At 37.8% G+C, this 17656-nt stretch overlaps 1 protein-coding gene across 4 annotated transcripts in view; it reads left to right on the forward strand.

Annotated features, from left to right (window-relative positions):
- The first annotated feature begins 1625 nt into the window (after positions 1 to 1625).
- Positions 1626 to 17656, forward strand: part of GCC2 (GRIP and coiled-coil domain containing 2) — a 29719-nt gene continuing 13688 nt past the window's right edge. For 3 of the 4 annotated variants that reach the window (XM_017817355.1, XM_017817357.1, XM_017817358.1), the window contains exons 1-15: positions 1626 to 1728; positions 4559 to 4621; positions 5276 to 5360; positions 6682 to 6749; positions 7875 to 7979; positions 8740 to 11211; positions 11875 to 11944; positions 12628 to 12728; positions 12808 to 12906; positions 13883 to 14002; positions 15224 to 15388; positions 15686 to 15790; positions 16378 to 16540; positions 17071 to 17171; positions 17279 to 17356. In XM_017817355.1, coding sequence (XP_017672844.1) covers positions 1627 to 1728; positions 4559 to 4621; positions 5276 to 5360; positions 6682 to 6749; positions 7875 to 7979; positions 8740 to 11211; positions 11875 to 11944; positions 12628 to 12728; positions 12808 to 12906; positions 13883 to 14002; positions 15224 to 15388; positions 15686 to 15790; positions 16378 to 16540; positions 17071 to 17171; positions 17279 to 17356 — 3897 coding nt within the window. In that variant the 5' untranslated portion in view covers position 1626. Of the gene's footprint in view, positions 1729 to 2195; positions 2237 to 4558; positions 4622 to 5275; positions 5361 to 6681; positions 6750 to 7874; positions 7980 to 8739; positions 11212 to 11874; positions 11945 to 12627; positions 12729 to 12807; positions 12907 to 13882; positions 14003 to 15223; positions 15389 to 15685; positions 15791 to 16377; positions 16541 to 17070; positions 17172 to 17278; positions 17357 to 17656 lie in introns of those variants that run through there. The other variant, XM_017817356.1, reaches the window with a different exon arrangement.

Below are 17656 nucleotides of genomic sequence, written 5' to 3' on the forward strand. Positions count from 1 at the left end.
GGGTTTTCCATAGTTTGGTAGAAAAGCTTTAGCTAAGAATGGTTTTGGAAGGACTGTTATCTAGAAACAGTCTTCTTGAAATTGTGTCGAACACCCATGTTAGATCATGGCAGCACAGGTGTAGGTACTCGGTTCAGAGTATCCCAAAGGGGAAGGGGAAAGGAAGAATTAACCTGTTCAATGCCCTATGAGGCTTCTAAAAAGTATAAGAGAAGTAATGAAAAAACAGCTTCTTGCTGTTTGGTTGGAGAAATCTGTTCCTCGCCAGCAATCTGTGTGACCATGGAACCATATGTTCCTGGCACAGTTGTGTACCTGCATAGATTACAATACACAGTAAATATATATAATGTACAGTGAATGCATTGGAGGGGAAAAAGAAAAAAGGAAACAATTTCTGAGGTATATGTGAAAAACCTTTCTGTCTTTTGTCATTAGCTGCCATTTGAAATTTAAAAGAATGGCTGTAAGCGGACTTGGAAAAATGTAAATTATTCTTCTGAGAGCAGCACTTTGACTAACATGACTCTCATTTTTTAAATTAAAATAGATATTCTCTCATGACATTATAATTAATTTGGTGATATTCAGTATTTATCCAGTGAACCATAAATATGCCTAAATTGCTTCTCTCAGGCAACTTCTCATTAAAAATCAATTACTTATCATGAAATGTGAAAAATAATTCAGGCACTACCAAAGTGCATGCATGATTACAATGAAAAATGTGTACCCTTTAAAGTACTTATCAGTTCCCTCAAATACCTACCCAAACTGGCATAAGAAATGTCTCTTAAAAAACACTTAACTACAAGCCATAATATCCGGCTTCTGCTAATTGCTCTGGAAGTCCTTCACCTTCGTTTTTAAATTTACAGAATGACAGAACACTTAGTGTTGGAAGGGACCTCTGGGGATCATCTAGTCTAACCTTCCTGCAAAGGCAGGGTCACCTAGAGCAGGTTATACCGGAATGCATCCAAGTGGGTTTGGAATGCCTTCAAAGGAGGAGAGTCCACAACCTCCCTGGGCAGCCCGTTCCAGTGCTCTGCCACCCTCAATGTAAAGTTCTTCCTCATGTTGAGGTGAAACTTCTTGTGTTTTAGTTTCTGGCCATTGCTCCTCGTCCTGTGGCTGGGCACCACCGAAAACAGGCTGGCACCATCCTCTTGTCACCCGCCGCATTTACTTGATAAACAACTTAATCACTCTGTGCTTCCATCAAGACATTAAAAACAGGGCCTTGAATCGTCAAGCTTCTGCCTGAGCACTTCGCTCTTCACGTCCTGTTCTCCCGACGGTGACAGCGAGAGACACTCCTGCCTTCAGCAGCGTGTTCCACTCAGGAGCCCTTCAGGAACAGGGAAGGGCAGGTTACAGTGGCGGTGTAGCCGTATCCCTGTGCCGCTGTTATGAGGCGGAGAACATGATCTCGCCAGTGTTACCTGCGCTTCCCAGTTCACGTCCGTCTTAGGCCGGTTACGCCGCCGGGGCACCCAGCCATGCACAGCCGTACCCCGGCACAGCCCGAGCCCCAGCACAGGCCCCCGCCCGCCCCCGGGGCGGTGCTCGGTGACGGACACGCGGAGCGCAGCGGGCCGGGAGCCGCGTTCCCGGCGTGCCGGGATGACGGAGGCGGAAGCGGGCCGGGGAGGATGTAGCGGCGCTGACAGCGGCTGCGGCACCTCGACCTGCCCGCCCCTGCCGCCGGCCGGCCCCGCCATGGAGGTAACGCGGCTGGGGGAGAGGGGGCGCGGGGCCCTCGGGGGGAGGACGGGAGCTGGAGCGGGGCCGTGTGTGACCTTGGGGTGCAGCGCGGCGGGGCCTGGGAGGGTGAGGACCAGCCCCTTCTCCTCCGCCTCCCTCTCCCCGGGGTCCCTGCCCGCAGTGACGATCGGGGAAGCCCGTGGGCCCTTGCTTCGCCTCCTCGCTGCTCCCGCGGGCGGCGCAGCCCCAGTGGGCGGCAGCTGTGCGGGGCCTGCCCGGGCCAGGGTGGGAAGGGGCGCTCCGGCCCTGCCCTGCGGAAATGCGAGCGCCGGTGCGGGCTACGAGGGGTTGCTCAGTGCCCCTCCTGCTTACGGGGTGGGGATGTCGCGCTGTTGTCGGGGCCGGGGGAGAGCAGGCGGTGCTGGCTCGAGGGGAGTGACGCTCAGGTGACACGGCGGGTGCGCGGGGTGGTTACTCTCTGAGAGCACCCGCGGGCCAACAAGGGCTCCTGTTCCACTGCGGTGACCCGGTGTGTTAACACTACCTCAGCTGTGAAACACCTACCAACACAAGCAAATAAATCACTGAAGCGTCTGTATCTAGTGTAGCTTTCATAAACACCAAGGCAAATCCAAATACAGCGTAGAAGAGTTTAAAGTTCATGCATTAAATTGACTCTATCCAAGCTGCTCACGTTCTAATAGAGGTTCAGTGCCGCTGTTGAAGCAATCACAATTCAAAAAGTGTTTTGATGTGACTTGGTACGCTTAGAGTTGGTGATGCTTAGTATTTGTACACTGCTCAGAAAATTGCTGTTTGTAATGGTTATTACTGCCACAGTTCACAGACTGATATATTGCATTTATACATTGGTTAGGCTTTCTAAGGCTTTTTTTCTGTGTTAAGCTATTGCAAAAGTGAGGGACAGATAGCAGTTAAAATACATAGAACATGTTGAAGTGTGGCATGGAAACACCTTAGAGTAGATCAAGTAGGCTTGACATAAAAAAAAAAAGAATGTATAGATAGATAGGTAGATATCAGTAAAGTATGGAAGCATACCCTGGTTTCAGAATAGTGGACTAGAAACCTAAAAATCCTTGCAGGATTCAGTGTTGGGCTTAAAAGAGTACTTACTGTCTGCTGACTTGCAGCTTGGATGCACCTAATCAATGAGAAGTTTAGGGTCTTTTAGCAGTTCATCTTCCTTGTTGTTCTTCTGTTTCAAACGGGTGAAGCCCTTTAGGTGAACTGCTTCTGGGTTCTGTTACCAGAACAGCAGAACTGGATGTGTTGTTTTACACGATATATGGTTCTGCCTCTGTATGTATTAGCTTAAAGAAGAGTAAAAATATTGTGAGAAAAAGATTCATCTGACCTTGCTGTAGTATGGAGAGACATGAGCTGTTATTTTCTAAACTTAATTATGCTGTCTAGTGACAGTGACTGCTTGTAGTGACAGTGTTTTGCTAATTGCACTGCTGAAATATTGAGTGTAACTATTAACAAAGTTTTATATACCAAGAGAATATGAAACTTAAAAGTTATAGCTTTTTTAATGCTGTATTTATGTTTAATGGGCACATTATTTTTTAATAAGTTTGCTTTTGCCATCTGAAAAAAAACACCTTTTGGCCCATGTGATACATACATCACATGTATAACTGCCTTTGTCCTTGGCCTGTACTTGAACTTATATTTCTAATGATGATCCTTTCTATTATCTGTATCACCTCTTCCCCCTAAATTGTTAGTGATTCTCCATTCTCATAGTGTTCAGATCCAGTTTAGTTTTTCCTTAGTTTCTACTATAAGGGTTTGGGGTTTTTTTGCAGAATAAAGAAAATAACAAAATAAAAGTGAAGGTATGTGTGTACACATACATACACACACAAACATGTAGATATGTAAAAATACAAATATTTATATATATACATATGCCTCTTCACTTTCATACTCATGCACATATGATAGTACGAAGGAAGAAGCAGGGTAAAGATCAAAACTTGGAAATGCTACCCTTAATATATTGGGAGTGTCTGTTCCCTTTTCCTTCGCACCATCATGGCTATATATGTTTCTTCATGCTGTTGATCATATGCAAACATATCTCATATAAATCACAGTAAAATAACAGAGTCCCACAGATTAGATCTGTGGAAGTTTACAGTAGAAGGCATTATGAATTTGTTAGGAATAGGGAGCCCAGAATTTGCGAGTTTTTTCAGATACATTTGTCAGGCCAGCAATTCTAGCAGTAACTAGTATGTTTAAAAACAGAAAGAAAAGGGGGAGTTATAATTCGGGGTTTAAAAGAGTTCTAACTTTGCAGAGTCTTTTCAAATGTAATTTGTTAGGCCAACAATTTTAGCAATAACCAATGTGTTTAAGAAACAAAAAAAAAATATTAGGACTTTATGTGGTTCAAAACTTCCCAAAGTTTGATTTAACTGCAGCCCCTCTACAAGTTTTTTTTTTGTTCATGCCTTTTTTTTAATGTCTCTTTTAAGAATGAGATAGTGAGTCACACTTTTTAAGCTGCTTGTAAATAAAATTATTTTTCAGTGCTGTATCAACTCTAGATGTCCATTCAGTAATGGAATCATTAGATCATACCGGTTTGCACATCGAGATATTTCTATTCTGCTGTTCTAGTAATTGAGGTATCTCTTTTCCATTATGCTTCTGACTAGTCCTACAAATATATATTGTTTTTAAATTTTATTTTAATTTTTTTCTTGTGTTCTCACTATATTCAGTTATTCTCAGTGTTTGAAGACTTTCAATTAGCTGCTTAAGTAATTTTACATTAAGAAGTTAGTTGCTGCAGATTGTACTTTATTTTTTATAGGTTCAAGATGCTGGGCAGGAGATGGTGGCGTCTTCTGGCACACCAGGATCAGGCAAATCAAAGGTAATCAGTCCTCAAAAATTTAATTTATTTGGATAGCAATATTTGAAAGAGTTACAGCTTAGCATGCAAGCTGTGACTCATATGAAGACATAAAGGTATTTTTAACGTTTCCTGTCCTCTAGACAGGAAAAATTGATTTATAAACACTAGGATAAGGTGTCTTGGAAAACACAAGGAAAAAAATCTCTTCTTTATATGTTCCCTTCTGTTATATTTGATAAATTATTAATAGCATCCAGTTTTGGCAGTAGTCTGTTTCACAATGGTCACACACATCTTTGCATATGTTGGAAGTCAGTTTAAAAAATGGCCATATTAGGACAGCATGTTATTTTCAAAACATTATTCAAATTATATTACGGAATTGTAATCCTTCCCAACTGAGTTTTCCTCTCTAACTGATGCTGCCCAATTCTGTGCTCCAGAATTATTTCAGAAAAGTATACAATTAGTAGTTTCTGTCATTGCACTTGGAATAACAGAATTGGATAACAGAACGGCAGTAACTTGGACTGTTACTCTTCTTGCATATGCATGGTAAGAGTTTCTTGGCCTAAAATTCAGCTTCTTGGAAGTCAGATGTTAAAATGCCCTGTTTCTGTTAATGTCTGGGTTAGAGAAAACTGGTTTCTCTAATATGTACTTTTTTTACAGCTGGACACATTGCCCAAAGAAGACCTCATTAAGTTTGCAAAAAAGCAGATGATGCTTATACAGAAAGTGAAGTCAAGATGTACAGGTACCTTACTGGAAAGAGAACAATTTCTGCCTTAATGCTTGGTACTATCTTACCTTTTCTAATATCACTGCATGTTTTTTATAGGTAGATTTAAATTCTAGACAAATATCCTAGGTTTTTTTTCTGCAGTTTCGCTGTTTATTGTGGATGGATAGGGTCTGAAGTCCTTTGAGTAAGAATGGGAAGAAAAAGAAGCATTGCTTTTGTCAGATATTAAATTAATTTTGATCTGGCAGTATGGACATGATGGAACAGTGTAGCTTGTGTAAAAGTTGCAGTAGGACATGTCATTGTCTGTTCCTCATATTGGTTCAGGGATAAATAGCTGTTGCTTTTCAGGAAGCACATGGAAGGGGAAATGTCTGTGATAGTTTTTTGCATAATTAGTACTGTTGTAGAGCACAATGGCTTCTTTAAGATAGTTAGCTACTTTATACTTAATCAGGTTTAGTTTAGATATTAGGAAGAAGTTCTTTACAGAGAGAGTAATCAGGCACTGGAATGGGCTGCCCAGGGAAGTGGTGGATTCTCTGTCCCTGGAGGTTTATAAGATGAGACTGGATGTGGCATTTAGTACCATAGTCTAGTAACCACAGTGGTAGTGGATCAAGGGTTGGACTTGATGATCTCAGAGGTCCCTTCCAACCTGGCTGATTCTATGATTCTATGATCTGCTGCTATAACAACAAATTGTAAACCACACAAAACAAAATATTATGTTAACCACCTAAAAGTATCCTGTGTAAATCTATGCTGTCATGTGCTGCCCTTCTCTGCTCTGCTGTCCCCTTTCCTCTAGTGGTCCACTACTCAGACTCGTGTTACTTCCCCTTGTTTGGAATTACAATTCATTAATTATGCTGCCTGCTGGTAGCTGCCCAGTGAAACAATAAGGATATAGGGATGGGCTATACCAGGCTTTTCCTCAGTGGGGTTATTTATAAGATCTTGTTTTTCTGCCTGCTACCATGTTCAGAGAACCAGTAGGTACTGAGTATCTTTCCTCTGGCTTAAATTGATCATGAAATAGAAGATAAGATGAAGGAAAAGAATTTCTGTCTGTTGTCCCTCTGTCCAAACAAGGAAGTTTCACTTCCTCAGAAAACAATGCTCAGTGTCAGAACTGGAGAAGTAATACTGAATATTTGTTCTCTTTCCATTAGTCCTTTCTATCACTCAGTAACAAATAAAAATTGATGAAGTAAAAGATATCTGATTTGAATAGAAGTGTTGTTAGGCACTAGATTTACTAGGATTTCCTAGAGATTTGCTACTGTGATGGAGCATCAATTCATGCTGTGAAATTTCTTTGTTTTTTGAGAACTGGAGAAAGAGATTGAAGAACTCAGATCTAAAGCAGCTACTGCAGGAGCTGATGATATTATTCAGGTAGGAATATGTAATGGGTTTCTACTGTATTACATAAAGTTAGCTGAAATAAATCCACAGAAGTAATTTGATAAATAGCTTTAAAACTATTATTTAAATTGCATGGAATCAATTTTCAGGAATATAAAACCTTTTTTTTTTTCCCTCCTCTCCCCAAGTCCTTCCTCCACTTGTCATAAATCCTATTGGTTCTGTGGGGAATTATACGGAATAGTACAATTTCCAGGGAGAACTTATCATGGCCCTTCAGTACTTGAAGGGGGCTTATAAGATGGGGACAAACTTTTCAGCAGGGCCTTTTGTGATAGGACAAGAGGCAATGGTTTTAAACTAAAGGAGGGTCAATTTAGATTAGATACAAGGAAGAAACTTTTTGCAGGGAGGGTGGTGAAACACTGGAAAAGGTTGCCCAGAGAGGTGGCAGATGCCCCATCTCTGGAAACATTCAAAGTCAGGTTGGACAAGGCTCTGAGCAACCTGATGGATTTGAAGATACTCCCTGCTTATTGCAGCGGGTTTGGACTAGATCACCTTTGAAGGTCCCTTCCCACCCAAACAATTCTGTAAATGTCCCCAGCAAGACTTTTTCCTTGTGTAGCTGGTTAGACAGGCTTTTGTTTATTTTGGAATGATCATTGCAGAAAGACTTCAGCCATTTAGAAAACTTCTGGGCCAGTCATTTGATAAGATTAGAAATACATAATTAGAGTTGCATGTCACAAGAAGTACTTTTAGGAAAGTAACTCAAATAGTTTTGATGTGGCAAGAACATGTCATTTTCAATGTAAGGGTCATAGCATATGAAAGTGAAAATTGCTAGTGAGGAGGACTTTATGAGTTGGATAATCGTTTTGAATAATTTGGAGGGACATTTCTACAGAAGGCGAACTTCCCCACCACCACCTGGTGATTAAAAATTAGCTGATCACAAGTAGGATTTTTAACAGAACCAACATCATTGTTTTAGTCTACCTATTTCATATCAGTCTTATGTGGGCTGAAAGTAATTTTTAAAATCAGACAAAAGGGGTCATAATCTATATGTGAGTTCCTACATTTTTCAGAAATCATTGTTTCCATTGTTAACAAACCCCTCTTTCAGTGATCTTTCTCTTTTAATATTAGGCTCTCACAGAAAGACTGGACGTTGTACTTCTGGAAAAAGCTGAAAGTCAGCAGCAGTGCATTGCTCTGAGAAAAGAAAATATTCAAATAAAGCAAGAAGGGGAGGTACTGAAATGAGCCATGGAATATTACAAAAATATTTCAGAATTCTGTTTATTTTCTAGGTTTGCTTGTTGTGTTTTTTTAATTTTGACCTTTTTCTTCACTTACCTGTGTTCGATCTTTTAAAAAATCTAAAAAGATCTAAAGGCTTCGTATATTAAAGCATATTTTCTCTGTACCCCCTAATCCATAGTAATAAATATGAAATTCATATATACATCGTCTAGATCCACACCTGCAAAAAGAATTCAGTCTCTGCATTAGCAGCCTACATATGTTATGGCTTCAGTCAATCAGCTCTGTCTTTTCATGGGAGATATGAGGTTTACATTTAGATATTCATGAGAAGGAGCCTGTCAGCCAAGGCACCTATCTTATATCAATAATCTCAATTAATAATAAAATGAAGAGTGAATTGCTTGCGATTGATGAACAATATTATATTCCAGATACTTGAATTTGATATACTAAAAGTAATTTGATCTTTAATATGTTATCAGGATAATTGCTAAAGCTGAAGTCTGTTATGAACATTTTGTGAAATTATTCTGGTAAACATGATTTAGGATGTAGTTTTCCTTTCTCATTCTGCAAATGTTCTTGTACTCTGTAGTGTTTGAATTGTCTTAATATAGTTAGATATTTAAAAACTATAGCAATTTTTAAGACTAAGGACTCCTATATTTTCTAATTTGTTATTGTAAACAGTTCATTTGAAAATATGCTAAATTACCAGTATTTAATAACTTCTTTGTTTGTTCAGGCTGCAGTGGCTAAGACAGAAGAATTGCAGAAAATACTGGAACAATCAAGTATTGACTCTCTGGAAGAAATAAAAGCTTTGAAGTGTGAATTAGCAAATGCACAATGCAAGCACAATGAGGATTTAAAAAAGCTGAAAATGGAATTAGATGAACAAGTGAAAAAACAAATGGAGCTGATGGAACAGGTTGAACGTCATAGTGACAGTCAAAAAGAAGTTACAAGATTACAAGATGATGTCCAGAGAATGAAATCTACCTATGAGGAGCAAATTTTGTGTCTGAGCAAGCAGTTGGAAACTTTGAGTGAAGACAAAACCAAAGAAGTGACAAGTCTGCAAGAAACTATTAAAAGCAACTCTCAATGTTACCATAATGAAATAAAAAATCTGAATGAAGAGCTTAAAAAATTAAAAATTGCCCATCAGGAAGAGGTGTCAGAATTGATGCATCAGATTGAAATATCATCTAAAGAAAATGAAGAAAAGCAAAATCAAATAAATGAGTTACAGCACAATTTGGCAGAGAAAAATGCAAAGGATGAAATGCATTGTCATACTGACCAGCGCGAATACGACTTGGAGCAGCTGAGAGAAGTCTTAAATAAAAATGTAGAAGACAAGATAGATATTGCAGATACACCAGAAGAACCTTATATAGAAGCAAAAATGGAAGCAAAGGTTAGGTACCTGGAGCATAGTTTAGAAGAACTCCAGTCCCAACATAGTATATTAAAAGATGAGTTAACTTACATGAGCAATGTCAAACTAAAGCTGGAAGAGGAAATCCATCGCATAAAGGATGAGTACTTTCATGAGCGGGAAGATTTGGACTTTAAGATAAATGAATTGCAGCTTGCTAAAGAAGATTACTGCTGTGTAATTGAAAAACTAAAATTGGACCTTAAAGCAGCAAAACAGCACTATGAAGCTGATGTAGAAGAGCATAAATTAGAGATTCAAACTCTGAAAGAGCAACACAAGACAGAAATTTCTGAATTAAATGAAACTTTATTATCTAGTTCTGAAAAAGAAAAGATGGTATTAGTTTTTGAAATACAGGAACTTAGAGAACAACTTGAAAAGCTAACTCAGGAGAAAGAAGAAGCAGTGTCCAATTACAATAGCCTGAGAGAAACAATGGAAACTCTCCAGGCTGAGCTAGGCGAATCTGCTGGAAAGATCAGCCAGGAGTTTGAATCAATGAAACAACAGCAAGCTTCTGATGTCAGTCAACTGCAACAGAAACTCCGAGCTGCTTTCAATGAAAGGGATGTTCTTCTTGAAACTGTAAATCGCCTCCAGGAAGAAATAGAAAAATTGCCATCTAATCAGCTAGAGATAGAAGAACTTAAATGCAAAATTGTTAGTCTTCAGGAGGACAATAACGCAATAAGAAGCTCCATCAACCAAAAAGAGATTACTGTAAAAGAACTGGAAGAGAAGATAGTTGCTCTTACTGATCAAAACAAGGATATTTTAAATGATGTAAAATGTTTGGGTGAAGAGAGAGAAACCCTTCAGGAAAGGTGCAAGCAAGAACAAGTTAAAATTCAGGAACTTCAGCAAGAAGTAGATGTTGCTAACCAGAACAATAATGACCTGACGAAAAAGGTAGAGGAATTAACAGAGAGACTGAATGAAGCTTTAACAACAAAGACTGAAAATACTCAAATGCTAGAACAACTGGAAAAACAGATTGAATCTCTGGTACATGATAGAGACCAGCTTTCATCTGAAGTGTATACTCTTCATGAGGAAAATAAGAAAATCATTCAGGAAAAAGGTGAATTAAGTCAAGAGCTGGGAAAGATTACATCTGAAAAAGATGGTTGGTTAGTGTTGAAAGAGCAGTCTGAAAACTTAGAAAAGAAACTACAAATGATGACTGCAGAAAAAGACCATGTATCAACATTACTTGAAAATGAACAAAGGCATACGTCCCTTGTAAGAACTGAACTGTACCACCTAGTTGAGAAAATGGAGTCCGACATTTCAGATTCTAATGAAGAATATGATTCTCTTAACTTGTTAAAAATTGCAAATGAATGCTTGTCAAAAATTAAAGAAAAGCAGTGCCTTGCTCTACAAAATGAGGAGGAAGTAATTCATTTGCAGCGGGAAGTTGAGAGACTAGAGGAAGAACATGCTGCTCAATATAGAGAACATAGATCCCTGATTCAGGATTTTGAAAAAGAAAAGGCTCTCTTGAGAGAGGAACTCGAAGGAGTGTTGTCTGAAAAGGAAGCTCTTCAGCATGATATTCAGGAGCTGAAGAATGCCAGTGAGAAAACAAGGATTGAAAATCAAGATCTTTTAGCTAATATTGAAGAGGTCACTCAAAAACTTGCTTTTTATGAAAGTCCAATACAAGAACAGGAAAAAGGATCAGAAAAAAAAGACGACTTAAGTTGCATTCTGGAACAAAAGGAAACTGAACTTAGAAATGTGAAAGACGAACTGAGTTCTCTAAAGGTTATATTTTGTTATTGAAGTATACAGACTAAACCTCTAAAGTCTTCAGAATTAAGGTTCAAAAAATACTTTCAATTCTCTCTTTTCTTCTTTTATTTTTTTTTCCCCTTGGCCTGAAAGTGAGTTCCCCTTCTGGAAAGCCCATCTAGCACCTCAAAGTCACCTCCCTCCCCCCCCCAAAAAAAAAAAAGAAACAAAACCAATCATAATTTTTTTTTTTTGACAAAAGTTACTTGTACTTGAACCTTTGTTCCTATCAATAGCCCTCAAAGCGATCATTTGACTAGATGGACTAACTGACTTCATCATTTTTCACCTCTAACTTTCTATGACTCCATCTCAAACAAAACTTCTGCTTGATCTGCATTAGATACTCCTAACTTCAGGTCATGGGAATTGCTGGCTATGTAAAACTGACAGCTGCAGAATTAATGGTCTCCCATTTTTTGTCCTTAGACAGAATGGAAAGCAGCTGTTAAAACGTTGGAATGTTTTACTTTCAAGTAACTATGCTTTCAACAAAATTCCTCTTAAAGACTTTCTTGGTAGTACGAATGTAGACAGTTTTAGCTGTAGCTGGAACTTCTGATGGCTTGTTAGGGAAAAAAGAGATATCACAAAGAAATTTTTGTAATACTTTTTATGTCTTTGTTTATAATACAGAATTTAATGGAGACAATGACTGAGAAAACTGATCAACAGTCTTCAGTAGCAGAACTTCAAGAAAAAATTGGTATCTTTCTCACTGTTCTCTTTTATATAAATGGTTTGGGTTCTTTGGATTGTTAGTTTTTCTTTTCATAATTGTCCTGTATTTCCTACAAACCAAGGAAGATGGGGAAGTACATATCAGTGCAGCTTCCTACTAGGAAGCTATTCCTTCCAATACGGATTTAAAATATTGTTAGCAATTTTAAGTTGGATATGATCTTTCTTAAGGCTTTTTCTTCCTGTGTACGTCTGGCTATAAACAGTGTAGTGGATTTAATCTTTATTTTTTAAATATGGGAAGTGTGTGAATAAGAATTCCTAAGGCTGCCAAGAGGAGAAGGAAACAATACTTCACGAAAACTACTCTTGCCTCATTGCAGTTATCCCAACACATTAGCAAGAAAATGGTTCTGAGTTGTTAAAATTTATGTAGAAGTAGATGGGAATATGGCTCTTAATGTTAACTGTGATGGAAAGCCTCTGAAACAGGGAAAGATTGTCCCTAAGCTGTCTATGTCCATCTTTTAGCTTGAAATTAAATTTAAATGTTTAACCGAATCAAACACTTGAACATCTCCCCTTTAAATTTTGTTTGCTTTTAAATTCATGCTGATATTTGTGTTCTAATTGAATTTCATTTCATTTCATTTCTTGGGAAGAAATAGAAAGGTGTATTTTTTTAATTTTCTTATTTATTTATTTTAGGGAGGCTGGAAAAAGAATCTGCAGAAAAAGGAGAGAAGCTAAATAAAATTAAGGTGGTTGCTGTGAAAGCAAAGAAGGAATTAGATGCCAGCCGAAAAGAGGTACCCTAACTGTTTCCTAATATGAAGAACATTCTGCATGTGGGGTTCTGTTTTAATGACACAACTTCTTTTTAATAAGATACAAGCGCTGAACGAAGAATTGGAGTTGGTTCGATCAGAAAAAGATCAGTTGTCTGCTTCAATGAAAGACGTTATTCAAGGAGCTGAAAGCTATAAGGTAAGAATAGTCCTGCATTTGCAAGACAGTTAACTATAAGAAAATACTTTGGTGTTGAAGCCTAGCCTGGATATTTATTGCTATTTATTTGCACAACTGTTTGGCAAAAGAAATTGTGTCAGTGCAGTTGGATACCAAAATCAAGAAATGTAAGGTTCTAGTAATGGAATTGACTGCTGTCAGAAGAAAAGAAGGCACTTGCTTTCTACTGGAATGCTGTTTCTAAACCTTTTGAATCTTGCATCAGACATCAGACATTAAGCAATGTGTTGCTGAGGCAAAACATAAATCCTGACAAATGCTTCAAAGTATATAAAGTTGAAGATCAGTTTGAAAATCCTTAAGTGATAAAGACATGAACTAATGTTTCTCTGGGAGCATATCTCTGGGCACATGAAGCAGAAGCAGGTGACAGTCAGCACTGCTTCAACAAGAGAAAGCTGTTCCTTGTAAGACTTAGGAGGAGGAACATAATAGGAGCCTTCCAGTACCTCCAAAGACATTATCAAGGACAGAGAATCAGGTTATAAATGGTGGTGCAGGATAAGACAGTAGTCCTAAATTGAAATGAGAACTGGATACATGGATAAACATTTTTAGCCTATGAGATGGTTGAGCTTTAGAACAAGTTGCCCAGGGGACTGGTGCCATCTCCATCCTTGGAAAGGCCTGATTGGACTAAAGTCTGAGTTACAGGTCTGATCTCACTGCTGACCCTACTTTAAGCAGAAGGTCAAATGTAGACCTGCTGAGGTCTTCCAACCTGAACTATTCTAGAATTTCATTGCCTGAAAAGGGTTTTTCCCAGAGTTTGTAGTGGAATAATAGCATTAATTTCATTGTGATGTTTCTGGTGTTGCAGTAAGACGACTCATATACTGAAATATCAGGAAGACAAGTAGGCCTCTGAGATGAATGTGCTTATGCAATATGTGTATTGTAAAAAAAATTTGATTTTGTGTTTGTATGTGTTAAGAATCTTTTGATGGAATATGATAAACAAGGAGAACAGCTGGATTCTGAAAAAGGCAGAGCAAATAATCTTGAACGTCAGATAGATGACCTCACAAGACAGCTACAGGTGTCATCCCAGCAGGTCAGTTCTGTATGTGGGTCTGATCCATTGATGATTACTGTAAAAATCCTATCTATTGAGTGTAAGTTTTAATCATGTCATTGTTAGCACTGTTTCGTAGCCTAAGTCCGTTTTGAATAGTGACTTGTAATTCAGGGTGGTTTGTTTGTTCTTTTTCAACATCTGATATCTGGGCCATGACAAAGGTAAATATATCTAGGGTGTTTGGCTTTGTCAGTAGAAAGAGTTTAATCTGCTCCAGGTCAACTTACAGGAAAGAGCAAGTGTTTATCTCTGGGTTTGTTTAAGCATACAACTCTTCTGCAAGTATCAAACTTGCACTATTTCTCTGATTGCACAGCTACACTTCTCATGAAGTGCAGTAACCTTTATCTGAGAAATGTTTTTCTTCTGTTTCTTCAACAAAATGTGGGTTTGGGTATTTTTTCTCTTTTTTTTTATTTATTTAATCAACAGAATATTCTAACATACTAAATTAATTATGGTGTTTTGCATTTTTCACAAGGATGAGACTTTAGGATGCATTGTAGAGTACCATAGTATCATTCAGAAGAGTCTAAGATGGTAATTAAGCAGCTGTGAGACACATTTTTGCAAGGGTGGCTGCAATGGGTTTAGTATTTAGGATTTAAATTCCAGGCCTCATACACTGAAGATTTAGCTAGGCCACCATTTCCTTATAGATACAAACCAGTAGTGAGAAACATAGGAAGAAATAAGAAATTATATTCTGCCTGATTATGCAGGCATTGAATTTTTCAAGTTTGTTATGAAGAAACGGTTCTTACTATGTACTGATATGATCTCTTGGAAGACTAGGTGGTTCAATCAAGGCTTGCAGTTCAGTCTTTTTAGGTGTGATCATTAGTATGATCATTTGTTTATAAATACAGCACCTGGATCTGGAGTGGGACAATAAGTATTGAAACACTGTATTATTGCGAGAGGAAGGTGATTCTTGCAGAAAGCATAAATTTGGGGGTATTTTTTTCTGATTTTTTTTAATTCTAGCCATGATACAGAAAGCTGGGCAAATTAACTCTGAACAAAATAATCAAAATGTGCTAGTGACTTTAATTTAGCCTGGTTTTAGCCTGTTTCTTAATCTGATTTAACACAATTAAGCTGGACAAGACTCATCTGTAGGAGTGTATATCTTATCTGACAAAATCACACACAAATTCAGCTATGTTTTTTATCTTTTCATGATTACAATTTCAGCATGATCAATTACGCTCTGCTAATGAAGACCTCCTGGCTCGTGTTGAAACACTGCAAAATAATGCTAAGCTGCTGGAAACTCAGATATTGGAGATGCAAAGAGCCAAGGCGAAGGCTGACAAAGACCTAGAAGCTGAAAGGCTTTTAAGAGAACAGAAAACAAAGGTAGTACTTTGTCGAGATAGTGAATGGGCTGAAGCGTTACTTTCACTGGATGTGATTTCTGTTAGACCTTGGTAACTTTTGTTTCTATAGATCAAGTTCCGTGCTTTCTCTTTGTGTTCCTTGACTGTGTTTATTGAAAACTATTTTGAGTCTTTCTCTGGTTCCTAGTAATTTCCTAAAAAAAAGGAAGAAGTATCTTTATACAACCTAAGTGTGTATGTGTGTCTATAAGTATAAACAGATGCTGACATCTATTTTGAAATTGGACTGCATAACTGAGAAGTATTTAAATTTCAGGAACATAGTGGTGCTCTCCGAGAAATGGAGGAGCTTCAGATGCAACTTCAGAAGGAAAAGAAACATCTGCAGAAAACTATGTTAGAACTAGAGCTGGCCAGAAAGGTAGGGCTGGTGTTTTTGTTAGTGCTTAGTGGACTACCAAAGATTTTGGCCTATCTTGCTGTGTTGAATGTCCTCCCGTTCTGTTCTGAGGATTTTAAAGCCTGAGGTGTGTAAAAGGGAAAACTTGAGAGCTTTTGCCCCTGGTTTTGTACTGGAGAGCTGACGTGTACTTTTGGGTTTGGTTTTGATGGGTTTATTTTTTATTTTTGTTTGTTTGTTTTAACTTGGGTTATGTGACCTGTCTTGGGTAGAAATAGGAAGCGAATTTAGATGTCTGGGGTACATGTATAGTGCATTATTCAGAAACTGCCCTTGTTTTAAGGACTGACACTGACAGAAACTAATATCTACAAAATACTTACTGATAAAACTTAAAAGATAGAAACAGGTTTTTCAAAGCTTCTGGTTATTGTCTGAAAACAGATTATTTGCTGAGGATATGGAAACTTGAGGGATGGGTGTTGCTTGTGGATATGGATAGTGAAAAAAATTTTGTTAGATGTGCAATATAGTTTTTTATATAATTAAAAAGCCTTAGCAGACAAAGCAAATTGTTAAGCTCTACCTTCATCATGTGTAACTTGCAGGATGCTCAAAAGAGTACACTAATGGATATGGAAATAGCTGATTATGAAAGGCTGGTAAAAGAACTTAATCAGAAGATTACTGATAAAGACAGCAGAATAGAAGATCTTGAGCAAGAAACGAGTATTCAGAAACAGAAGCAAGAGACCCTACAGGAAGAAATAAGTGAGTAAACTATAAACAGCAAGAGTCACTATGGTATAGTTAGTAATGGTAAAAAATGAAATTCAGAAACAACTTTTCAAGTCAACGAATGAGAGTTAGGTTTGCAGGGAATACTAAACAGTTACACTGGAAAAGTAATTTTGACTTTAAGGAAACTTTACTAGGTTATCATCCAGTATTCAGCAGTTAAAAGCCAATTTGCCTGCCTGATATACTGTTTCCTACCTGATTAAGTTAATCATAAGTTCTGAATGTTGGTGATGGGATTCATCCTAATATATCACATTCATAAAACTTGACTAGAAATTAAAATTTAATTTCTTCCTATCCTTAAGTATAAGTCTTAGAACCATTTCATTTATTTGAAGATCTTTATGATAACTTAGATGAAGGATACTAAGCTTACTGTAAGCTACTTGTTTGCAGCTCTTAAGGAATCTGTCAGAATTTGCTTAAATATTTTTCAGTATTTTTAAGGAAATACAGGAGGGGAAGTTTCCTTTGCATAAAACTGTTGTTTTCTGCATTAGAATTCCTTCAATCAACTATGCAACAGGATGAGGAAAGAAATGCCAAGATAAAACAACTCCTAGTAAAAACCAAAAAAGAACTGGCTGATTCAAAACAAGCTGTAAGTCCAGATGTTAATGACTGTGTGTTCCATTTTTAAACTGACTAAAAAACAGGCTGGTAGCTGAATTATTAAGTTGCTGAGGTTTGTGTAATTTTATCTTGCAGGAAAATGATCATCTAATGTTGCAGGAATCCTTGAAAGGGGAATTGGAAGCCAGTCAACAGCAAGTGGAAGCCTATAAGGCAAGAAACTTCACTTTTTTTTAGTGTAAGGTTTTCTCATTTAAGTAATAAGTGTGTGATTTTTTTTGGCAAATGGAATATAGGCTGAAGAACAAAAAGGTGTTATTTTTACTACTAGGTTATTGTTTCTTAAATTAGTTTTGTCTCTTTGTTGCTTTCCCCAGATATTTTCCCTGTGGCTTTCTTTAAACAGATTTACACAGTCTTTTTCCTCTTTCCCTTTCCAGCAAAGGAGAGGACTATGGAGTTTGAAGCTTGCAACTGGGATATGTTTTAAAATGATTCTTTAAAAATGGAAGT

Source organism: Lepidothrix coronata, unplaced genomic scaffold (assembly GCF_001604755.1).
Source record: "Lepidothrix coronata isolate B3197 unplaced genomic scaffold, Lepidothrix_coronata-1.0 Scaffold60, whole genome shotgun sequence".
Classification (NCBI taxonomy): domain Eukaryota; kingdom Metazoa; phylum Chordata; class Aves; order Passeriformes; family Pipridae; genus Lepidothrix; species Lepidothrix coronata.